The sequence below is a fragment of the Mirounga leonina genome, unplaced genomic scaffold (assembly GCF_011800145.1).
Source record: "Mirounga leonina isolate KUSES-001 unplaced genomic scaffold, KU_Mleo_1.0 Mir_115, whole genome shotgun sequence".
Lineage (NCBI taxonomy): Eukaryota > Metazoa > Chordata > Mammalia > Carnivora > Phocidae > Mirounga > Mirounga leonina.
In genome coordinates this window covers 61,104,626-61,130,936 of record NW_023270268.1, presented here as the reverse complement: position 1 = coordinate 61,130,936, position 26,311 = coordinate 61,104,626, and the positions used below count along the sequence as shown (strand labels likewise).

The 26,311-nt window shown below is 37.5% G+C and overlaps 1 protein-coding gene across 12 annotated transcripts in view; it reads left to right on the top strand.

Moving 5' to 3' along the window:
* Positions 1 to 26,015, top strand: part of MECOM (MDS1 and EVI1 complex locus) — a 540,477-nt gene extending 514,462 nt beyond the window's left edge. For 8 of the 12 annotated variants that reach the window (XM_034998584.1, XM_034998574.1, XM_034998608.1 and 5 more), the window contains 8 exons: positions 1,366 to 1,392; positions 7,104 to 7,270; positions 8,338 to 8,415; positions 12,315 to 12,484; positions 14,836 to 14,980; positions 19,061 to 19,297; positions 20,148 to 20,331; positions 24,435 to 26,015. In XM_034998584.1, the coding sequence (XP_034854475.1) occupies positions 1,366 to 1,392; positions 7,104 to 7,270; positions 8,338 to 8,415; positions 12,315 to 12,484; positions 14,836 to 14,980; positions 19,061 to 19,297; positions 20,148 to 20,331; positions 24,435 to 24,569 (1,143 nt within the window). In that variant the 3' untranslated portion in view covers positions 24,570 to 26,015. The remainder of the gene's footprint in view (positions 1 to 1,365; positions 1,393 to 7,103; positions 7,271 to 8,337; positions 8,416 to 12,314; positions 12,485 to 14,835; positions 14,981 to 19,060; positions 19,298 to 20,147; positions 20,332 to 24,434) is intronic. The other 4 variants (XM_034998598.1, XM_034998591.1, XM_034998667.1 and 1 more) reach the window with 2 other exon arrangements.
* Positions 26,016 to 26,311: the final 296 nt, after the last annotated feature.

The following is a 26,311-nucleotide window of genomic DNA, read 5'->3' as shown; positions in this document are numbered from 1 at the left end:
CTACTTTTCTTTTATAAATAAGTTAGCTTAATATAAGGTAGAAATAAGTACTATAGAGGTTATTCCTGGATACATGGTTGAAAATTGTTTGTGGGGTCTTAGTTTAGATTATAATTTTGAAAAGGAATGACAGCCACAAGTAGGTGAGATGGAGGGAATGATATGAATGTGTGATCTCTGGAATGTCCATTTCACTGGGTACTTTGCATTTTAGGTACTTTGCATTTACATTGATGGCTCATTTGAACCGCCTTAGAAATCATTTGGTAGTTAATGCTGTTGTAAAACTGGCTATTATTCCTTGGTTTGATTTTCCTATACTCTAAATATGTTTTTGGTTGTTAATACATTTTATTTCCAGATGTTTGGCTTTGTATACATCTGCAACAAAGACTCTGATTTACTTCTGTTTCTGTCCTTTATTCAGTCATTTTTATTTTTTTCTTTTTAAAGTGTCTGACTATCCTGTTACTATATACCAAAGAACTGGGAAAAAGTTCGTCTTTTTCCAAGTTATCCTTTATATGTTGATGTGAAAATTACTTGTCTTTTGTCCTTCATCTTCTATTTTGCTTTCAGCAAGGTGTTTCTTATTGTTAGATTTCCTCGGCAATAAATTTTTTATCCTTAAAAACTATGTATCTTCCTTATTAAAGATACCATAACTTATAAAAGCAAGAAGTATCCCCTTTAACCAAGCAAAATGATAATTTTAAGGATACAACCTTTGTGCTTCCTGGAAGAGCTCCCAACTCACTGAAGTTTCTCCCAGTGATTCTTGTCATAAGTTGACGTTGGTAACTATACATTTGAAGTTCTTTTAATTAATATCCTTATGTGTTTTGACCACTAATGGTCTGAATCCCAAGCTAATAAAAGTCAAGCAGTGCATTTCCAAGTACATTACCTTTTTGTTACTCAATGATTCACGTTTGAGTAAATATCTTATTTTCTTTGTTATTAATATTATACAAATGCAAGAGACTAGATTATTTGCTGGAAATTGCTGAAGTTTTATTTATTAAAGTTTAGGACTCTTGTTTTGCAGTGAGTAAAAACAAAAAAAGAAGGATTTATCTACTTTGCTATTTAAGATTTGGTAGTAGGCAGTGTTTAGCTTTCTTGGAAAAAAGAACATTCTGGTTTATAACCTTGATTCTAAAATTTAATTTCAGTAAATAGAGGAAATACAGCAGTGTTATAAAAACATTTAATTTTCATTTCCAGAGCCTTTACTCAAGGTACAGTTACATGATAAGCAAAAATTACGAAGTCCGTATAAATGTTAATTTCTCAAAGGATAGATTGCAATAAAGATACTGATACAGAAGTAATTTTTTGTTTTTGTTTCAATTTTGCTCCCAGTTCCAACTGCCTGATCAGAGAACTTGGGTAAGTTTCCTACTTATATTTTTGACTAAAATAATGTAGCATTAAAAGGAAAACAACTTATATTATAAAATGCTGTGCAGACATAAAGAATTCTGAGCGGCTTTCCATTACATGACATGGCTTCAGCAGATCGCTTTCCAGCTTTGTCAAGCTGCAAAATACTTTTCCGTTTTAATTGGGCATTTAGTGTGCTATAAATTGTTTACAGAAAGAAGTTTATTTTATAAATTTGACCCATTCCATGTAATTATACCTTGATGTAGAACTCTTTCTCGGCGCTTGGGAGTATGTTGTTAAAAGAGCCTTCGAAATGGGTCACTAAGTGGAAACAACCATTATTTGGGGGAGCCTGTATCAGCATGTTAAAGATGCTTTTGATAAAGCCTTCAAAAGGTTAAAACCTGAACTTACATGTAGATACAAGCTGACATTGGAATTCACATCCGTATATCCCAGGGCAGAACTTGGTTCTGGCTATTTGGAGTAATAAGACTTAAATGTTTAAAAATCCGTACCTAACTAGTGAATGAATCTTTCAGCCTTGGGTCTCACTTCCTCAACTTTCAGTTCCTATTTCCAGATTCAGTCAGTTGTAAGGTAATGATACTAGGGGACAGCTTTATTTTTTGTTCAAGATACAAAGAAGACTGCTTATTTAGTTTTTTTTTTTTTAATTTTTTTATTAACATATAATGTATTATTTGTTTCAGGGGTACAGGTCTGTGATTCATCAGTCTTACATAATTCACAGCTCTCACCATAGCACATACCCTCCCCAATGTCCATCATCAGCCTCCCCATCCCGATCCCACCCCCCCCACCACTCCAGCAACCCTCAGTTTGTTTCCTGAGATTAAGAGTCTCTTATTGTTTGTCTCCTTCTCTGGTTTCGTCTTGTTTCATTTTTCCCTCCCTTCCCCTATGATCCTCTGTCTTGCTTATTTAGTTTTCACTCTCAAATAAACCTTGGGTCGATGGAAATACATATAAATAACATATATTACAAAATTTCCTCTGATTATATGTACTTCTACTTCTTCATTCTCTTCTTTACTCAAAATTATTCTGATTCTAAGATAGGGGTAAAATCTTGGAATATAGTTCAGTTTTTTTGGTCACCATATAATTATATATAAATTATTTTAAGTCAGAACACTTTAGCACTTACCTGTTTCCTCTATCTGACATTAGATTTTCTTTACCAGAAATTCCTCCATTTTATTTCTTCTGTGGAGTATGTGATGAATTGTGATTTTTTTCATTTTGATAGACGTTTAAGGATTAAGTTTATTTATTTCAAAAGTATAAGAGAAGAGAGAGGGAGAGAGAGAGACTAAGGCTTTCTTAGACAAAGTTGTACAGCTGATGGGGCTGTGCTTTGATTACCCTGGCCTATATTTCCAGTGTTCCTCTTCTGTCTTCCCTGGTAGAGGTCCATCCTGAGTATCGTGCCTCAGGGTCCTCATCCTTTCTAAGGTGGAGTATTACTTGACAGTACCTGTGTGGTTGGCTGCTTCATCCAAAAGGTGCTGTCCACTACATAAATGCCCAATGGTTCTACCAATTTACAAAGCCAGTTCAGATTTTAAGTTAGACTCCCTTTCCTGATAATACAATGGTATAGAAACTGACGTTGCAATGCTTTAGAAACACTTCCATTCCCTAAATCATAGGGTTTTCAGAGCTACGATTTATATTTGTATTATAAAAAGAGATATTAGTGGGAACTACTAAAATATTAAAGTTTGTCATTTTAGTGGTAAACAGATTCTAATGGATTTCATAATCATGACTGCTGAATGTGATACATGGAATGAGATAGCCATAAACTATGAATACTTGCTTCTCCCCCAAATGGCCACAATTTTGAGAATTCTCAAGATTATCAAGTGAATAAATATAGAAAACCACCAAATCTACAAACTTTCCCATCATAAGTTATTTATGAAAAGTTAGTTGTTTTATGATAAAGGCATGTGTAATCTAATTTGTAAAACATTAGGTCACATAATTCATGGTGCCATTGGACATATCATTTCATATAATCAGATTGTCACTTTAATGGTTTTAATGAGAAACTTCTTTATGTCATCAATTATTGGCTGCCAGATAATAAATGTTAAGCTAAGTGCTTAGGACCCAGTTGATGATATCTTGCCTGCTGAAATGTTTTTAAAAATACTAAGTTTATTTGACTAGGGAGATAGCTACATTTTTTGGTAGGATCTAGGGAATTCTGTCTAAATATTAGTTTGCGTCAGTATAAAGTTAATAGCCTCCTGGGGACTGAAAGGGGGTGCAATGACTTCCTCTTCCAGCCATCTGGCTGCAGATACCATCAACAACTATTATATATATAAATAAAAATTACTGTTCCATATAAAAAAAAACCCTGTCATTTACTGGTCAGAGATTAGCCTATGACATTAATAGGACACAGGGCAATGCACTTCTAAAATATATGATCTAATATTTCCTCCTTTATTTTCCCCATTCTCAGCAAATTTCTTTTTTATAGTAATACACATTGCCCTCTTCATTTTTTCATAATTGAAATATATATGTAGCTAGATTCTGTTCCATTGATCGCAATTCATGTTGATTTTTAAAATTCCAAGCCAGACTTTAAAATGAATGTCAAAACTTGCTACTTCTCTTGTAAAAGGCATGTTATTTCAGGAAGAGCATCATACGAGTCAGCCCACAGAGTGAGAAAGTTGGGGTTTTGACCCATGCACCAGATGAAGCTCATCTTAATCCAACACCTTAATCCAAGACAGAGGCAGACCGATGTTGGTCATAGAATTGCTAACCTACCCAACTGGCAGATGTCTAAGTCACTTCTATCTGTCCTAATGGGGAAACTTATTCTTTTCAACTGAGGTCAAGTGCTATGAGAGCAAATCTTATGAAGATGAAAGGAAGAATTCGGTGGTGGCTTTTATGTTCGGTGGTTGCTAGCTGGACAGAAAGTGGTGTGTGTGTGTGTGTGTGTGTGTGTGTGTGTGGTGGTAATAACTACCCTCGGCTCACTTCCCATCTTCCTTCTCTCCCTTTTCCCCACTCCTGTTTAATCCTCTTTTCCTTTGACACTGGAAGCCAAAGGTGGGGTGGCTTTTAAGAGAAGCATTCGGGTCACCCCTATTCTTTTTCCTATTATCTTTAAGAATGTCATTGTTTAGTCATCAAGCCCATAGTGTATTTTCTTGTTTCTTGATAGTTTCCCCAAATCAGAATAGTCTGAGATAATGTAATCACAGCGATCTTTCTTCAAAAGGAGGTGTTAGGCACCTACCAAAGCAAGATACAGTCCTTAACAGCCCATTGCTCTTAAATAACTTCAAGGACTTGTAGTTTATATGTGCTAGAGATGAAAGCCGAGAAGAATAGTCATGAGTAAGCTATTTTCCATATAAAAGGCAAAGTGTTTCTAGAAGATACATCGCCACAGGAATCTGAGTATGTCAGCCGGGCGGACACTCAAATGATTTAAAACCACTAGATAATGAAACTTTACTCAAATATTAAATGTACATAAATAAAACATTAATAATCATCACCCATGCACTTACTATTCTTCCCAATAAATATATGCGATCATGACCCTGATCCTTGCTTGTTTCTGCTAATCAGCTTGAAGGCCAGGGGTCATTTTTCACTCAGACAATTTATTCCGTGGAGGGTGGAATATCAAAATGATTTTCTGCAAGAAACAATTAAGAGGAATAAATGCAAATAAAATAGTATCATAAAATATTTCCGGATTGATTTTTAATAAATAAAACCCAAAGTAAGATGAAAATGCTAATGCTCCGGCTAGAGGGGGATAATGACCATATTCTGCAGGGACAGAGTTTCCGCCAACCTCTCTGAGCAGCATCATCATTCCATATCTCTGCCCTGTGATCAGTATGTGTCAAAATCCTTCATAGTGACAAATGTGCTGTCCACTTGCATCTGTGGAGAATGTTTTAGCAGCTGAGTGATTATGAATCAAACCCCTGAGCTTAGAGCCCCTACCGCCTCCCAATGCGTTCACATTTGTCGTCTGACAAGTAAATGTATCTTGACTTTCCTCTGAGATTTTTTTGCACCATCTTTGATGAAAGACATTTGGCAAATTGGCAGTGGTACCCTGTACGTTGCAATTTGTAGCTAGCATTAGGAGTCCGGGCATGAAATGAGAGGGCAGGCTCCGGGATAAAGGGAAACGAGAGAGCTAACTACAACATGAATAGTCATTTGAAGGATCGAGCATACACTATTCCCTTTGTAAGAAAAGAATCATCGTTCATCGTCCGGCCATTCTGTTAAGATTTTGCTTCGCCGTAAGGAGTCACTGGTATTCTGTCCAGCTGCACGGCCGTGGAATAGAGATTTTGTCACTTTTCCTTTTGAGTGGGAAGGGTTGCCTTTTCTTTCTATCCTGAGCTCATAAATTAGGCCTTCAACTCGGTCCTGCCATCCATCAGTGAAAGAATCATCCTCTTGGGTTAAACAGTTGTTTGAATGTGCAGTTACCATTCTTGTCTTTGCATGGAGTCTCCCGGTCTAACACCCCAGCTCTTTGAGAAACACACAGAGTGCATAGAGAGTGCAAACACCTTTTTAACAGCTTTCTGAGCTCTCCAGTGGCATAGTGCCTGAGAACCAAATAAATAATGGGTGAGTTGATTTAAGAGGATGGCCTGAGAGTTTGCTTTTCTACTTAAAAATTCAGTAGTAAGCAGCTTCCAAATAAAATATGAACACTAAGGAAACTTAACCTTTTGGGAGGGTTGAAGGAAAGGGGAGAGTCCTTCTAACTGAGGACAGTAAGGATCAAGCTGCCTTTCAAAGTAAATGCCACCCTCCGATTGTGACTGTCAGTTATATGGGCAGATGGACAGAAACTTGAAGATTATAAGCAAAATAAATTAGGTTGTTTGAGGGAAGAATTAGGCAGGATAGTTTTTTAAGATTACTTCTCTAAGAGTGTGGTTAGGCTAACTACTCCCCTTAATAATGCCCATGCCAAGTTATTATTACGTGAAGTCACGATGATATATCATGAGCTGTCATTTCAACTCAGTCTTTGTTCAGAACAAATTAATATTTCATCAAAATTCCTTGTATATGATCCCACTTAAAACTGTAGTATATCCAGATACTAAGTTAACCTAGTCTTAGGCAAAACACCTCTTACACATTAATTTTTTTCTTTCTGCACTACACATTTGGCTTAAGCTGTAACTTTGGAACACTTGATGTGTTTTGTGCTGTGAATTCTTCTCGTGGGATGCCATGCTTCCTATGGTTTTTATTACCGAGGCAAGGCATGCAGGACCTTTCCCTATAAGGTCCAGTGTACTATTGATGTCCATAACGTAATGCGAATGTTGTTTCTTAGTTTAATAAAAAAGCTTTATTATCACTCATGTATTTCATTGCTCAGTTCTATATCAAATTATGACAAAATGGCCTAACCAAGGTCTTTTGAAGAAGTTCACCCAGCATTCTATAAGCATGGTTCTACCTTTGTTATTTCCTAAATCAACGAGTCCTCTCGTTATCTGTCAAATATTGGGACACTACAACCTTTTTCTCCAGTCCGCCGCATTCAGCAGATTTGATGCTTCCCTTTTCTTAATGATTTTTTGGTTTTCTAGAGATTATTATGGAAGAACAGATGTCAGACTGGTCCTTCATGGTCTTGTGCTCTTGCCTTTCAGATGTCAGCTATTGAAAACATGGCGGAGAAGCTAGAGAGCTTCAGTGCCCTGAAACCGGAGGCCAGTGAACTTCTGCAGTCAGTTCCCTCCATGTTCAACTTCAGAGCACCTCCCAGTGCCCTGCCGGAGAACCTCCTGCGAAAAGGGAAAGAACGCTACACCTGCAGGTGACCGCAGGGCCCATGACGGCCCGCTTTCCCCAAGTCTCCCCTCTGATTGCAAAAACCCTGCTGTTTGTTTTGGAAATTATTCTTGATTGGATGATTAATCGTGACCATGATAGATCTCCAGCACTTCAAAGTACTCTTTATTTAGGGAGATACAAAAATGGTGGTTTTAAAAAATTATTATTAAATGGGAATTTTAACACAGGCCATTTGGTTGTGATAAATGAGGTTGGAAACCGTCCAAATACTTGTTTTACTTTGATATTTATGAATTTTCTTTCACAGTTAATTATTTTCATCCAAAGGTATAATACTACTGTCTTCGAGCATACATTTATTAATTGTCATGGCATTGAAGAATAAGGCCACTAACAAAGGACGAATAAGGTCGATAAGTGAAGAAAGCTAGTTAATAAGTTTCTTGTTACCTATCAGTATTACAGTAAAGCTTGTTTTTTTTTTTTTTTCTTTTCAATAAATTGTGCTTATAATTTCTGAATTGTCCTCAGAAATTTGTGGCATCTGACTCAGGCATATCAATTTATCTGCTCTTTGGAAAATGTGTCACTTTCTTTCCAGGAAAGCTTTTATAGGAACATACCTTGATGGATGAGGTCTTCGAATCTTGTCTGATCTGATACCGCTCAATGTACAGAGTTGTCACCGCGGCTAACATGTAAAATGAGTTGAAACATTTGAAATCTGTTTACATTAACCCAGAATCACCGACTCTTGTCATTTTTTTATCCCCTTGTCTGGTTCAGTTTTGCGACTATAAAGATACAGAGTTAATAAAAGAGGCGTATGGGGGGTCATCAAAACTAAAGTTTGTTTTCATAAACTGCTTGCTTATGCATGAGCAAATTCAAGCAGATCTCATAATGCAGCCTTTATTCATGGAGTTATTTATATCTGTAGAATGGCTTTGTTGCAAATTTTAAATACCAAAGACATGTGAGTTCCATGCAAGATTAATTAAATCAAGAATCAGCATCTGGCTTCTATGCGGCTTGAGTGAAATAAAGTCGATTGTGCTGACTTTCTCTTATAAACATCTTTCATAACAGATACTGTGGCAAGATTTTTCCAAGGTCTGCGAACTTAACACGGCACTTGAGAACCCACACAGGAGAGCAGCCTTACAGGTTTGACAATGATTTTTACTAAATACCTTGGTAAATTTTATGGTAGTTAGAGTGGATGTATTGCCACAATTTTAAAGGAGGCTACTTTTGTGCATGTCTGAATGTATGTCCTTGCAATTTTGAGTCAAAGAAGAATTGGCTGATGGCTAGGATAAAAAATATAAGAGTTCTAATTTTTTAAATCAAGGCTTCTGACATCTCAGTTTAAAAGGTTTAGCAGGATCTAGGATAGAAAAAGCATTTAAGAAATGTTAGCTATTTTTAAAATTACTATTATTATTGTTTTAGAGAGAGAGAGAGTGGGGTGGGGAGGGGCAGAGGGAGAGACAGAAAATCTTAAGCAGGTTCCGTGCCCAGCACAGAGCCCGCCACGGGGCTCATTTTCACCACCCTGAGATTGTGACCTGAGCTGAAATCAAGAGTCAGATTCTTAACCGACTGAGCCACCCAGGCGCCCCCATTTTAAAAATTATTTTAATGTGCTCTCTTCTCAATAATTAGTGCTATGTTAATTGACAGTAATCAGAACATTGCAGCCTTCCTTTCTCAAGCCTTAAATCTCTGTTAGGAGTTGACAAGCTGTGTGTAACTTTATTTCCCTAGGGATAGCTAAGTCAGTGTCCCCAGGTCCCATTAGGAGGTTTAAGGAATAAACCTTAAACCTGGAGAGGAGGAAGACGTTGAGGAACTAGGAGGAGAAGAGGTAAAATAGAATATATTATAGGAAGAGGGGCAATTCTAGCAACGATTTCTAAACTACCTCTTAGCTTATTCTGTTAGGTGTCAAGATCAGCCACATGACACATGGGACATGTGTCTAACTTTAATATTATTGTTTACTAAAGAATGAAGATTATCAAGATCCTCTTCAGTTTTAAAATATAATCTACATTATTTTATGTGCAGTGCTTTGCACATAGTGCTAGGTGTTCATAAATTTTTTTTAAAGAAAATATGTTATTTATCTTAAGTCACATCGTAATTTCATTCTGCTTTGAAATTCTTACGCATTGCATATGCGTAAAATTATTTTTGTCTGCATGCTCACTTTTTCTATTAAAATCAATTATTTTTCAGGTTTCAAAGACTTTCTTACATATAAGGAAAAGAAAATGGGCAGACCAATGAATGCTCATTTGAAGAGAATTGAAATTTTAAGAGAAAACTGGAGGGACTTAAACTCAGAAAATAATAAAGGGTTTTCTTAAATTCTTTACTTTCCTACATGTTTTATAAATTACTAGTCAGAAGTGATACTTTGTATGTAATAGAATAGACTTTGTATAGTAAGTCTCAGAGAGGTATAAAAATGGAAGTTGTTAGGCGATTTCCCTTTTTGAGAAAAATTTCAGATCCCAGGAATTTTGCTTCAGTGAAAGAAAGATTTCAGCACTTACATTTTATTATGACCAAGGATCTGGTATGCAACTATATCATGCTCATTTTGCTCTGTACTTGAATTCAGTGGTTTTATTCTACCCCATAAATGGTATGTGTATTTTTAAAAACACAGGCCAGAATTTTGGCATAGCTAGAGATCTTAAACAATTATTTGTCTAGCTCCTCTGTTTTATAAGTGAAGAAATTCAGATGCACAGATGTTAATTGCCTTCTGTAAAGCCTGGTATTAAAAGATCCAGAATTAAAACCCAGACTTGGACCTGCCATGTCAGAGTTTTTATCTCACACCATGATCTCAAAGGCTCCCATGACCCCTGTGTTTACATCCAAATTCTTAATGAGTGTATTGTTCATGATGTATGTATTAATATAAAGAATTTTTTAAACTTAGGCTCGTAACTACCCACTAACTTATTGGAGCAGAATGCAATGATTTTTTTTTATTCAGGAGCACTCAAAACTTTTGGCCAGTACATTAGCAGGGGAAAGATACAAAATAATAGATGATTATTATGTAGAATGTTCTTATTGGCCGATTTTATCGCTATTAGAGTAGATGATGTCTATTAGACTTGGAAAAGCCCCTTTGCATATAAGCAGAAAGCTGGAAGCATGTCAAAGGCAAAATCTCTCTAATTCATGATGTATGTAGAAAATGTTTTGAGTGAAAAATGTTTGATGGGAGTTTTCTCTAGCAGCGTTTTCTAGGTTGTTCTGCTCAGTACAACACAACTGTGCTAATTGTATCATTATTCTCATTGTAGTAGGCTTTGGGAGTCAACAGAGTTATTACAGAGAAGGTCATGACTCATATATATATTTTTTTCAAAAGCAGAGGCTAAAATATTACAACTACAATGAATATGGGGTTTCACGCACTTTTAAATTAATACTGTAAGTGAGGAAAGTTGAGGAGCCTCATCATGCCAGCGCAGTTTTTTAAGGGGGAAAAATTAAATCAGTCTTTGAGTCGGTTTATTGATACTATGCCAAAGTAACTAGTTTAACAGATTTATTTTCCCCACTGAACTAGCTAGACTTCTGGCATCACGTAGAGACAGCCGTAGAAACCCAAACACTTCGAGTGGAATGGGGTGATTTCTGATGTAGAGCACTCGAACCACTGAGTCTACATTCAGAAGTGGGAGGAGAAGGGCCCTTCACATATGGAAGAATAAGTTAAAGATTGTCTGGCTGCTAGGTTAAAAATTTTCACTTAAAAGTCATCTAGAGAAAGCTCATGTTTTTTTTTTTTTTTTCAAGCAACACACATACAAAAAACCCCACACAAACAGATAATGTGATCTTTACTTTAAAATGCCAAAGGAGAATACCCCATAAATTGCCACTTTTCTTCTTTATCCATAAGAGCTGAGGAGTAGGCAGTGAGGGGTTACATTTTTATTTATGAATAAAGGAGAACTTCAAAATACCTTATGATTTTTTTTTTTTTTTAATCACATGGAAGGCAGAAACAATTAGCCAACCAATAATAAGTATTTTCCTGGAAAACCGACCTGGTTCAGAAATGCCACAAGCTCTGTAAGGACAGAAATGGAAAATTGAGGGGAATAGGAAAAGCAGAGATTAATGAAGACCTTTATTATATTCCAAAAGGATAATTTAGTGCTACTCTTACTTTCTTTTTTAACAGTTTAAAGGTGGGGATGCTTGGGTAGCTCAGTTGGTTAAGCATCTGATTCTTGGTTTCCACTCTGGTCATGATCCCATGGTCCTGAGATTGAGCCCTGCAGCAGACTCCACGTTCTGCTTCTCTCTTTCTCCCTTTCCCTCTGCCCCTCCCCATGCACACTCTCTCTCTCTCTCAAATAAATAAATAAATAAATAAATAAATTCTTAAAAAAACACAGTTTAAAGGTTTTTAGAGTAAAGGTTCTGGGGGCTTGTAATCACTACAGATTATGAAAATCAGTATCTTCGATATCGAGATAAACTATTCACATTGCCTCAGTTTTAAAGGTTTGGAATCTTTACTGCTCTTTTTGAGAAGATAATGGAAGTTTCTTTAGGATTATCAATTGAGGAAGTGAATTTACTAAGAAATTGTTTAATCAGACTCTGCAGTTTTGAATTTAAGAATGATCTTTTTACTTTATTTGAAGAATACATGAATTTGTTTCATGTTTGTTTACAAAGGATTTATTGGTATTGTCCTAAGCAGAAGGTAAAACCATGCTACTATTTCTTAATGTCCTTAATTTTGTGAAGTTTATCAAAAACATGAAAACTGATGACTCTAATAAATTTGGGACCAATCAAATGGTCAGTATTTTACTATAGTTTTTCATAAAGTCATGAAGATCTTTAATGGAATCAAAGTCTGTTGGAATTGAAATCTTGGCTGTGCGAATAATATTCTTGCCTCTGCCTTTTCTCTAAAATATTTTATGGGTGATAATTTTGGATATCTGGCTTACTAGTCTTGAGAAATATTTTTCGATTTGCTTGCAAATATTTTCTCTGTGTTTATTTTTCAGATGCAAATACTGTGACAGATCCTTTAGCATCTCTTCCAACTTGCAGAGGCATGTTCGTAACATCCACAATAAGGAGAAGCCCTTTAAGTGTCACTTATGTGATAGGTGTTTTGGTCAACAAACCAACTTAGACAGACACCTAAAGAAACATGAGAATGGGAACATGTCTGGTAGGTAATCAGTTGTGTTATGAGGAAGAAGATGGCTAAGATAATCGTGAATAATATTGTACGGCAACTCTACTTTTAAGAAAAGAGATAATTGTGATCTTTCTTCTCTCCTTCCACTTTGACACCAGAAACAGATCCTAAATTTTGCAGCGTGTTTCCCTTTAGATTACAGAATGATGTGATTGTTGAATAATATACAACTCAGGGCCTTATTTGGATTGTTTCTTATTCTCCTGGATTCATCTCAATGGGTAATCTCAAACAAAGAGAACCGTGACCCAGTCTCATACGAGACTTATGAATCAGGATTTCCTAAATTGCAGGGAACAATCTTTCCACATATTGGTACAGGAATGGGGCCTCCAGGCAGGCAGGAGTTCCAAAGTGGCAGCCCCAGAATATCATGCTCTGAATATTAACTTAGAAACCATGGCTGTTTTTGCAGAGGTCCTACAGTTCAGAGAATATCCCCAGGGTAACTTTTCAGAGATTAGTGATAGAAGATTGTTGACATGATCAGAGCAACCCATAGCAAATGATAGTGGTGTGTGGTTTGGGTCACAAATTCTGATGTAGAATTGAGTTAAAAGTGGCAAAAGAAAACAACAACTACAACTAAAACTAACCTTCCCTTAACTCAGATCTGCCAGCACATAGTTAGCAGAAGAGATGGTAGTTTTTCTTGCCTTTGGCTTCTAAAAGTTAGATAATAAATCATTAATTAATATTTGCCAACTGGCCCATGTGTTTGGAGGCACACTGTGCAGCCATAAATTGTTTCAAGAGAATCAGGAAAATGACTTGGGGGCAAGGGAAGGAGCAAGCATGGGGTTCAGGAAAACAGATTTTAAAAACAGGGAAAAGTTGAAGTTGTACAAAGTAGCTATTTTACTTAAGGAAATTATTTTATTATTAATCCTTCCTCCCCTGTACACAGGCACATGGCTTACGACCTTGGGGGGTTACTACATAGAATTATATTACCGTTCATTTCCCTCTAGGCCAAAAATCAAATGATTGTGGTTTATGGATACCAGATTTTAGAGACAGAAGTATAAAGCAATCAAAGTCTAATTTGGCCACACTTTCCAACCACGTGCACCCTTACGGCATAATCCCATAATTTTTCTAATCAAACATATTTAGTTTTTGTTTTGTTCTTTTAAGGATTTATTTATTTATTCCAGAGAAAGAGAGAGGGTGGGGGAGAGGGAGTGGAAGAGGGAGAGAGAGAATCTCAAGCAGACTCCCCACTGAGCAAAGAGCCCGATGTGGGGCTCCATCCCAGGACCCCAAGATCATGACCTGAGCTGAAATCGAGAGTTGGCTGCTTAACTGACTGAGCCACCCAGGAGCCCCTAATCAAAAGTATTTTGGAAAATACTTTAAATGAATTAAAAATGAAAATGTCCAAGTTCAATACTTATTTGTTGACCCAGATTATAACTTTATTCAGCTGAGAGATGTTTTCCCCTCTTATTTTGTTCAACTGTAGACTATTAGGATGAACTGTTAGATTGTAGATATCTTGTGGGAAAGGTAAACAGCATGCAGCAAGTGTTGGTATACATTTGACCACATATAAGGTGTCTGTAGTTGTGTAAATTTATAAAAACCTCACAACCATCCTGTGAGAAGGCATTCTGATTCTAATTTTATAGGTAAGGAAGCTGAAGATCATCCGATCATCAGCAGATCCCATATTGTCCTTTTAATGCTGTCCCACCTCAGTCTCTGGGCTGGTGTGTTGAGTCTACTGACTGCCTCACGCACCAAATGAGAATACAGAATTTTTGGTATGTTCTCAGTCTTTATTTGGCAACGTACTTTAGCACAGGAGCAATAAATACAGATTGACTGCAACCAGGACTGAGTATACAGTTTCTTCTGGCAGAATCTATTTAAGACTTCTTTATAATTTGCCTCACACTATATCCTCATTATGTGAGTGAAAATGTTCTCATGTCACAGTGGCAATGGGAGGAAGCTGTGGGCGAAACATCTTTGGGAGACTGTACCTCATGACTTCAGTGGTTCAAAATATTCCCCAAGGGACTTGAGTCAGCATGGCATGCGGTAATTTGGGAAGACACTGGCCTCCTGAAGTTGCCATTATTAATATTCAGAAGAGCCTGTTTTAGGAAACACCGATCAAATGAAGAAGGAATGAGCTTCAAAATAAGTTGCCCTCTCTCACTGGGTGTTGTGCACAAACAATGAATCATGGAACACTACATCTAAAACTAATGATGTAATGTATGGGGATTAACATAACAATAAAAAAAGGTAAAAAAAAAAATAAGTCGCCCTCTCGGTGGCCGTCTTTTTCTCAAGAGGCTCTCTCCCCTCAGGTACGGCAACATCGTCGCCTCATTCCGAACTGGAAAGTACAGGCGCGATTCTCGATGACAAAGAAGATGCTTACTTCACAGAAATCCGCAATTTCATTGGGAATAGCAACCACAGCAGCCAGTCTCCCAGGAACACAGAGGAGAGGTAAAGCTTTTTAAACTCTCTGATTTCTGAAATCAGGGTGTTCCGAAGAGATTTGCTGTGCTCACTTTCGTGACACTACTGTAACTCCTACCAACGCTGGCTGGCATTTCTTTGGTGCAGATTAAATACCAAATGCTCTTCTAAGCGCTTTCCGTGTATGAACTAACTTAACTCTCGTAGTAGCCCTATGAGGCAGCGACTATTCCTATGTAATATTATCAGTGAAGGAAGGGCGATATCACAGGTCAAATGACGTGCTAGAGGCCACATAAGTGATCAATAAATGGGATTCCACCTGGGCCGTCTGGCCCCAGAGCCCATGCTTTTACCATCATTCTGTTCTGCTTCTCTTGATAACTAATTAGAATATTTTATCAAAACTTGCCAAGCAGAAAGAAAAGCCACCACAGGGATTCAGTTGATTCAGTAGTGGCTGCTATTATATATCATGTGTATATTACAGATAACGTAACTATATGCACCTGTGTGTGTGTGTGTGTATACATACACACACATATATACACACACACATTTGTGTGTATATATGTACATATCTATATATAAAATACCTATTGAATATCATTTAAGTATCTTTTACCTAGAAAGCAGTTGAAACTTCTTGATATGATTCTGTCACTACCTATAGGCTCTCAGGTGGATATTCATTTAATTCCGGCATGCTTGTTTCAGTGAGTATGATTATCCTTGTTTTTAGTGACCTGGTGCCCTGCGTTACCACTTGTCATCATCAACATCAAGCATATATGGCTTAATCCCTAAAGAAAAACTTTTAATGCTGCTGATAATAATAATTAATACTTATCTAGTATTTACATTTTATGTGATGTTAATGAAACATTATTCTACCAAAATTACCAGATTTAATTTTTCTTATCTCTAAGTTATAATTAAGCTTTTTTTTTTATTTATTTGCGAGAGAGAGAATGAGAGACAGAGAGCATAAGAGGGAGGAGGGTCAGAGGGAGAAGCAGACTCCCTGCTGAGCAGGGAGCCCGATGCGGGACTCGATCCAGGAACTCCAGCATCATGACCTGAGCCGAAGGCAGTCACTTAACCAACTGAGCCACCCAGGCGCCCCTAAGTTATAATTAAATACCTGATATTGAGAACTAGATTTTTTTGAACATAACTATCCAAAGCCTATTCAATTAGGATGTTGTATAGTCAATTTTAACGTCAAATGAAATTAATGAGAAAGCTCTATTACTTTTCATCACACCAGTATTATTGTTAGAGTCCTTTATTTTTTGATGCTATTAAAAGTCAAACAATTGTTTTAGGTAGTTTTTACATTAAACCAAGCTTCAAATAAACATTATTTCCCCAGATAATAAAAATTTTTGTTTGTTTGTTTTAAAGATTTTATTTATTTATTTGAGAGAGAGAGGATGAGAGAGAGCAAGCACATGAGAGGGGGGAGGGTCAGAGGGAGAAGCAGACTCCCTGTCGAGTAGGGAGCCCGATGCGGGTCTCGATCCCGGGACTCCAGGATCATGACCTGAGCCGAAGGCAGTTGCTTAACCAACTGAGCCACCCAGGCGCCCCAGATAATAAAATTTTATGGACAATTCTGCGCTTCACCTTATTTAGGGGAAAAAGGAGAGGAGATCTGCTATTACACGGCCCTTCCCATCTTCTAAGAAGTCTGATAAGAGCTATGACTTTGTGCAGTTGGATGTATCTTTTCCTCTGCTTGCCCATTTGTGTGTGTGTGTGTGTGTGCTCACGTGTGTAAAAGAGACACAGAGAGAGAGGAGGGAGGGAAGGAGATGAGCAGATGGTCAGAAATACACAGTAGTAAGAACGAGTAAGAGAGTCACCATCTTACATTTTGATAACGACATTTACATGATACAAATAAGAAATGTTGAACAGAAACCACCATTTGGGTTCTGAGATGCCTTTTCAGATTTTCTAGCCCTTACTTGGGGATTTGTGAGCCTGCATATAGCTGCGACATCTGGCTTCAACATGTCCAAACAGCACAGACGTAAGAAGACTGAATCATTTAACTTCCCCCCTCAACTCCTATTGGGGCTACTTTTGATGAATAATTTATCCCCCATAAACTGCCACATTTGAAAGCATAATTAACAAATAGGTTTTCTTAATCATGTTGGCTTTGTTACTTTTGGTTTTCATCCATGCATTCTTTTGTTCTTTTACTTTTTCTTTCATTTTTAAAAAATAACAGTTTCAATCCATTCAAGCTAGCAAGTTGGCAGTGTATCTGGAAACTAATAATTTATGTCTGTGCAAAACATGTATTCATCATTCTTTGATAAAAGTGGTTAAGAGATTGGCTGTATAAAATGGTTAATGATGATAATACGACTGTTTTTAAGATTTTAACTATGTGCATCTGTCACACCCAACATTGTTTTGTTTATTTATTTATTTGCCCTGAAAAATCTAAATATTAAATTATACTCATTTTTTTTTTACATGGGAAAGTGGTGGGGTACATTGCTGATACCTGATCTCCCATAAGCTGAAAAATAGTTCCATTAAATGTGAATAGACGTACATTTCTGTAGCAATAACTTAAATTTCAACAAGCTTTCTGAACGTGGGGAAGTGCCTTAACTTCCCTGGTCATATATATGTAAAAAGAGGAGGTTAGGAGGAGACACTCTGTAGTTCAAAGCATTTGTAGTTAATTTGGAACTAAGTTAATTTTGACTTTTAAGTATTACAATGAAACTTAAATTCAATTATACGTTCTTTTTATTTTTTAAGATTTTATTTATTTTTTTTAGATAGAGAGAGCAGAAGCAGGGGGAAGGAGAGGGACAAGCAGACTCTGAGCTGAGTGTGGAGACTGACATGGGGGCTTGATCTCAGAATCCTGAGATAATGACTTGAGCCGAAACCAAGAGTCAGGAGCTTAACCGACTGAGCTACCCAGGCACCCCTCAATTTATACATTCTTTATGTTTATTTTTGAAGCCTGAGAAATTTGTTCTACTTTTATAAATGCTCTCAAATACATTAAATTGGGACTTCTATGTAATTAAACCTTTTTTTTATAATTAAACTTTTGAATCACATAATACAATCCTTGTGACCACAAACTAAAGTATTACAAATGACTTTTAAAATATAATATTCTTCGGGCGCCTGGGTGGCTCAGTTGGTTAAGCGACTGCCTTCGGCTCAGGTCATGATCCTGGAGTCCCGGGATCAAGTCCCGCATCGGGCTCCCTGCTCAGCGGGGAGTCTGCTTCTCCCTCTGACCCTCCTCCCTCTCATGCTCTCTGTCTCTCATTCTCTCTCTCGCAAATAAATAAAATCTTAAAAAAAAATTAAAAAAAATATAATATTCTTCTTTTGTATCACATTAGACATGCATGCTAAGTAAGCTTCAAAAGATACTTGCATAATTGCATTTTTAGATAATTGCCCACCCCGATGTTCTTCTGGGAAACAGGGAACTTTTTTACATTCAGACCATCAAGGATAATTTGAAAACAGTACAAATAAGTGAGCTTTCAATCACTTCCAAGTTTGAGCAGGATGTCTAAGTGGCATACACCACAAATGTCACCTAGAAATATCAAATACCGCGTGGTCCCTGACAGCCATTTTAACATTTTCTTTGAACTCCTAGATTCACTTCAGGCGTGTGTGTTCAAGTTTTTATCAGTGTTGTTCAGGAATATGAATTTTCCAGAAACCTATTATCTTAAATGGTGGGCACTTATATGGTAATTAGGTAACATTATGTAGAGAAAACATTTGTAGGCTTTTTATATCATCTATAACAATATCATTTATCAGGCAAAGGTCAGATAAAGAATAGGAGCCTGAGACTGTTTTTCCAGCTCTGCCAGAAGCCACATTTATCCTCTGAATAATCACCCAATTATTGTTTTCTTCATTTTCTCATTTGTGAAGTTACATTACTTTCCCATGGTTGCCATGAAGCATAAATAATAAAAATTTACTATAGAAGTGCTGAAAATCTAAACTGTTGTTGGGAAGACATGAGAAGAGAGCTAACTGCACGTTTAAAAATAAAAATAATGGGACCTGTTTCTTTTTTTATGCTTTTGAAAGAATGAACGGCAGCCATTTTAAGGATGAGAAAGCTTTGGTGACCAGCCAAAATTCAGATTTACTGGATGATGAAGAAGTAGAAGATGAGGTGTTGTTAGATGAGGAGGATGACGACAACGATATTACTGGAAAAACGGGAAAAGAACCAGGGACAAGCAATTTACATGAAGGAAACCCTGAGGATGACTATGAAGAAGCCAGTGCCCTGGAGATGAGTTGCAAAACGTCCCCAGTGAGGTGAGCACCTGGAGTGACATTAGTAAATAAGTAGGAGTAGATACATATATGGTTGCAATTCCTTCTGCTCTGTTTTTCCATTAGGGCAATATTTCAGGACATGGCATTTGATGAGTAACGAATCATCAAAAGTACATTTGAATTAGCCAAAGGCATATTTGGTGGATTCATTTTGAATAGGTGAAAACAAGGTAGCCGTCAACATAATCCACAAGGATACAAATGCATCGGTATTTGTGGAACCTGATTAACCTGAAATGGGAAGAATAAATGAAAATTAGACGAGTACCCAATCATTTATTTAGACTCTACCTGTAAAACTCCAAGAAAAATAGAGATTTCAACATTACCTAATTCATTCAAAAATCTGGTACGTTATTAGTCAAACAGCAAGATAAATTTCACTTAATTTGATATGTATGTAACCTCTACAGGTAGGTTTTTAAATAGAAAAAAAATGAACCAAATAGTTAAATTTATAGGAATATTCTATTTTCATATGGAGAGTGGGTGCTCACTAAATATTATCATCACTGACTTTATTTTAAATGGACATTATAAACCTACAAATTGTATCTCCACTGCACTGCTGACTCCACATTGTTGACTTTAACTCTGCCTCTTATGTACACTTGATTTAGTTATGAAGAGTCTTAAAACAAATATGTTTTTAAGATACAGTATGTGTAGACACTTTGAAGAACCCAGTAATGAATGCATGCTTCTTGATACTGCAAATATAATACGAAGTTTGACAGCTGTATGGATTCAGATGAAAAGTGGTTTGGTTGGATAACAAACTGAGAAAGAAAAAAAAAACCCTCTGTGCTTTCCCATTGGTTCATTTTAGGTATAAAGAGGAAGAATATAAAACTGGACTTTCTGCCCTAGATCATATAAGGCACTTCACAGATAGCCTCAAAATGAGGAAACTGGAAGATAATCAATATACTGAAGCTGAGCTGTCTTCTTTTAGTGCTTCCCATGTGCCGGAGGAACTTAAACAGCCGTTACACAGAAAGTCCAAATCACAGGTACATGTTCTCCTGCAGCACAGCATCATGGCAACATCGTGCCTCGGGCGCCAAAAGGCAGATAGTCTCTCTGGGCAATACTCTAGAATCTGACCAGGTTCAGATGCTTTACTCAAAATGTTCCTACCTTGACCCTATGACCAAATCCAAAATGGTTAACCAATGCAGTCGTGAACATGGCTGCCCTCTGCACAGAGGCTTCCATGAGAAACCTTCTCCTCCAGTAGCTTTTCCTTTATTTTGCAATCTCTTCCTTCTGTAGAGATAGGCCATAATGTTTGCACCTATTTCTGTATGACTTCAGAGTGATTTTCTAATTTCTTTGCCTCTGTAATTCTTGTCAACCTAATTATATTTCCAGACTTCTGGAATGTGAATCCTGCCTTCCATTTTTTTTGGTCCCTTATTAAATGTAGTTAATTAACAAGTCATCTAATTATAGCTTTTAGGAGTAAACTGAGGATCAGAGATGAAATGGGTTGCCCAAAGTCTACAGCAACTTACTGGCAGATCTGGAAATAAAACTGATTAAGTTTTAATTGAATGAATGAATGAACAGTACCCACGTTCATTGGGCTCTACGGCATTCTGTCAGCACTGTGAAAACAAAAATAAATCCATTTAAGGATCTGTAAATACCAATTAAAAGAGCCTCACTTGTTTTATCACAAAATAAAGGAGGTCAGTATTTTCTGGTGACATCCCTACTCAACCACATTGTTCATTTCACTCAGGTCAATCAAAAAAAAAAAAGAAGAAAAGAAAACTTCTTGTTATTACCATATTTCTTGGTCACTTTGGTCTAATTGATCGTGAGTCCATTTTGTAGGTGGCCTGACATAGCAGACCACGTGACTGCATTGGCTTGTGCATTTAGAAATGCTTTCCTGTTTGGCTGAGATGTTTTGGCCTTAGCCATTTGCTCTTAGCAGCAAATGTGGTCATATCTCAACTAAGGTGGGAAAAACACTGTGCTAGTGGGATAGTACCAATTCTTAACTCTCAGTCAGTTCAGTAAAAATCTAAGGTACCATGGATGGTAATAGGCAAGATGAATGTTCTTTTTGCATTGAAGTAAAAGAAGCCGCCCCAGCACCGGAGTGGCTAGCTGCATGAACTTTAAGAACATCACTTCATGACTGCGGGTACCACTTCTTTGTAAAGTGGGGTGACTGGAGGCCATATCTAAGATCTCTTCCTGCTGTATGATTCAATGGGGATCAAAATTAATTTTTCAGTTTCTAACATTAAAAGTAAATTAGCCAGAGTAGACATCTCATTTTTACCTGGACATAACTGGTTATTAGAGGTAGCGAGTATTTTTTTAAAACCCTTGTTATCCCATTCTTCCTTCCTCATTGATCAGAGAGTTACTGGGGGATTCAGGCTTTCCTTCCTTTTTTTTTTTTTTTAATTTCTTTTAATTATTCCACCAAAATGCTTATAAGACACAGTACCTAAAAATTTCTGAAGCTGTCAGGAATGATTGAAAGCAGAAGGGTCAGAGAACCCAGAGATAACAGATGTGATCTATTTCAGTTCCAGCATTTTGACATAAAATCCCTGCCCAGCTGGACTAACAATTACCATCACAAGAAATACTAGTGTATTTCTCGTATTTTTCATGCTACTTGATCATGTCATATATATCAGTTTAAATATGGTCAGGCCTTTATGCAAACTAACTTTATTTCATGAGACTTTTTATTCATTCATTCAGTTGTTATTCACTATCAGTGATGTGCAGGGAGGTGATCTTTGTGCATGAAAATGTTTATTTTGTTTGATTACCAAAAGGCAAATATTCTATATTTACCATTTTCTAGAATCTGAGTAGAGATAGATGACTTACTCAAACATTCATATATTTACTGTGTGATTTTTATAGTGACTGAATCCAAGATAGTTGAACAATACAACAGTGGCTGCATTCGGCATAGAATCCTCTTTGAAAGTTCCCATCCCAAAAATTAATTGCATGATAATGGGTACTATTTATGTCCGGCACTCTATGTTAGTTAGTGCTTGTAATTCCCTCACAGCCCTTGGAGGCAAGTTTTTGTTATTATGATCCCCATTTGGTAGGAGGAAAGTGACCTTGAAAGGTTAAGGAACTTGCCCAAGGTCACACAGCTGGTTGAAGAGAGGCCGGTTAGAAGCCAGGAGTCCAAAATTTTCTCTAGGATTCCTTTCATTTTTCCAAATATTGGAATAGGTTTTGTTAAAACCATTTCAGAATACTCTTTATCTTGATCTCTGAAAGTGGGTACCTGATAAAAATAAAGTTCAATGCTCACCTCACTCATATTTTAAACTCTTCAAAGGACAAGGACTATATATTATCTTATCATCGATTCCCTAGGACCTAACACAGTGCCTGGCAGAGAGTAGATGCTTAAGAGATATTTGTTATATGTCTGTTGAGATTTTGTAGAAGGCAAATTGCATACATAAAAGTCAAATGTGTACACTGAGAGCAATGACCCAGCAAATCACAAGCAGCCTACAAGAGCAGATTTTCTAACCGAATGCCATGATTACGGAAGAAACCACAGATTGGCCACATGTCTCAGCATGACTCTCAGAGATGAAATTCTGCTTAACAACAGAGGCATTTTGTCTTTGTTTACAGACAGTGGAATGTCTTTGGCAGGACTTTAATGATTCCACTGCAGCAGCGTTTTGACAAGCAAGTTTAGCAGTGGATGAGACCAACAATAGCAAATCAACAGTGAAAAGTTCACTCACAAGTCAAGACCAAACATTTCATTTGACTATTTTACTTGGCAGCAAATGGGAGATTCTCTGAACAGTTATTTAGAATTGACATGATAATAGGGAAGAAAGATCACTTCTTCACAGAGCACCGCCATGTACCTTCTGCTTGACAGACACTGGAGTACAAGTTGGTTAGAACGTTGTTGGGTCTTGTGTTGTGTTTTACTTTTTGGTAGAGCTGACTTGATCTACCTGAGCTCGCAAGGTCTTTGGGTGTCAGCTTTGAGTATTTCAAACACGGAGGGAAACCAGAGAAAGGACACTGGATTCAAAGTAGGGCAGAAATCAGTTGTGCTTCTGCCTCCTCCACTGTCTAGTTGAGTGACTTGGGGCCAGTCGTGTCACCTTCAGCTCTCTCCGTTATAAAGTGCAGGAGTCGGTGGGACTGTGTCCTCTGCTAGGACCCCAGTGCCATCAAGGCAGGTCTATGTCCCATTCGTATTTGCAGTTTCGGTCATAATATTTTTGGTGACTTGAGCAGGTGCACGAACAGTGGATGGATGACGTATTTATGGGGTGACTCGTGTTTCTCAGTGGAGACGCTATTGACATTTTTGGTAGGACAATTCATTTTTTGTTGTTGTTGTTGTTCTGTAGGACATGTACTTTTGTGGCCCCTAGGCACTGAAGGCCAGCAGTAAAGTCATGTCATTACGATGACAAAAAGGGGCTCCATGCTTTTCTAAACACACCCATGAGGGATGCTCCTACTCAGAGTCCTGTCTCCCCCTAACATGCATCAGCAACATTCTTCAAATTAAAAGTGATGTTTTCCAAAACTGAGGGTTGCTGGAGTGGGGGGTGGGGGGGAGGGATGGGGTGACTGGGTGATGGACACTGGGGAGGGTATGTGCTCTGGTAAGCACTGTGAATTGTGCAAGACTGTTGAATCTCAGATCTGTACCTCTGAAACAAATAATGCAATATATGTTAAGAAAAAAAAAAAAGAAGAAGAAGAAGAATGTAGCAGGAGGGGAAGAATGAAGGGGGGTAAATCGGAGGGGTAGACGAACCATGAGAGACAATGGACTCTGAAAAACAAACTGAGGGTTCTGGAGGGGACGGGGGTGGGAGGATGGGTTAGCCTGGTGATGGGTATTGAGGAGGGCACGTTCTGCATGGAGCACTGGGTGTTATGCACAAACAATGAATCATGGAACACTACATCTAAAACTAATGATGTAATGTATGGGGATTAACATAACAATTAAATAAATAAATAAATAAATAAATAAATAAATAAATAAATAAAAGGCCGAATACTCTAAAAAAAAAAAAGTGATGTTTTCCAGTGCCACTTACCAAGTCTCTCCTCTTTACCCCAGGCATATGCTATGATGTTGTCATTGTCCGACAAGGAGTCCCTTCATTCTACATCCCACAGTTCTTCCAACGTGTGGCACAGTATGGCAAGGGCTGCGGCGGAATCCAGTGCCATCCAGTCCATAAGCCACGTATGACATTACCAAGGTCGACCAGAGTGGGACCAAGTCCAACAGTAGCATGGCTCTTTCATCTAGGACTATTTAAAAGACTGCTGAGCAGAATGCCTTAGAAACCTGAAGGGTCACTCATTTAAAGTCTGGTGACCTTAAACTGAATGCTTAAAAAAAAAAGAAAGGAAAAGAAAGAAAGAAAAAAAGAAACTATTTATTCTCGATATTTTGTTTTGCACAGCAAAGGCAGCTGCTGACTTCTGGAAGGTCAATGCAACGTTATGAACGTGATTCGGTGAGAATGAGCAACTTGCGGGCAGGAGGCGTCTTCGTCCGCCCTGCCCTGGGCTGTGGGCGGGCGCGAGGGCGGTGGGGATGGCGGCATTGACACGAATGAACACTCCATAGAAACTGAATTCTTTTTTGTACAAGATCACCTGCCACATGATTGGGAACAGTTGCTTTTTGTAATTACAGATTTGATTTTTTTTCCTTTGTTAAAGTTTTATGTAATTTAACCCTTTGAAGATGGAAGTAGTTGGATGAAATGCACACTCGATTATTATAGAAACTGATAACAGGGAGTCCTCGTTCCCCATTAACTTTTGCCTTCTTAAGTACATTGTGTAAAACTAGGGAAAAAGGGTATGTGTATATTGTAAACTATGGATGTTCCAGCGCTCAAAGAGTTTAAGTCAGTGAAGTAACCTGTTCATCACCAGTCCCGCTGTACCACTACACTAATAAAACGTTTGCCAAATCCTTGTAATAACATCTTAATTTTAGACAATCATGTCACTGTTTTTTAATGTTTAATTTTTGTGTGTGTTGCGTGTATCATGTATTTATTTGTTGGCAAACTATCGTTTGTTGATTTCAATAGCACTGTTCCGGTCGGCCACTACTTTCTGACGTCTGAGGCACGCCCCTTTCTGAATCGCAAGGACCAAGGTGACTCGACCTGTGTATGGGAGTGCCAAATGGTGTTTGGCTTTTCTTAACATTCCTTTTTTGTTGTTGTTTTGTTTTCCTTCTTAATGAGCTAAATACGAATAGATGCAACTTAGTTTTTGTAATACTGAAATCGATTCAATTGTATAAACGATTATAATTTCTTTCATGAAAGCATGATTCTTCTGATTAAAAACTGTACCCCATATTTTATGCTGGTCGTCTGCAAGCTTGTGCGATGTTATGTTCATGTTAATCCTATTTGTAAAATGAAGTGTTCCAGACCTTATGTTAAAAGAGAGAAGTAAATAACAGACTGTATTCAGTTATTTTGCCCTTTATTGAAGAACCAGATTTGTTTTCTTTTTTTTTTTGTTTGTTTGTTTGTTTGTAATCTCATTTTGAAATAATCGGCAAGTTGAGGTACTTTCTTCAAATGCTTTGTACAATATAAACTGTTACGCCTTTCAGTGCATTACTATGGGAGGAGCAACTAAAAAATAAAGACTTACAAAACTGGTTATTTTTCCCACTGTGTGATATTTTTCCTTCTTGTGCAATTTTAGTTTCTCGTAGGGATCCAGTGATTTGAAGATATGATGTCTGGGGCCTTGAAGCCCTGAGAGATACATGGAATGTCAAACGTGTATATTGTTTTGAGATGACATAGGGATAGATCTTGACCCACGGGGAATTGGGACTCTGACTCATTCTTCTGAACTTTCCCCGTGCAGGGCAAAGTCAGGGCTCGTGTGCCACGCTGCAGGGTCCTGGGTGTTACTCCACGTCCACGGCGCCCATTCTAGTTAGGACAG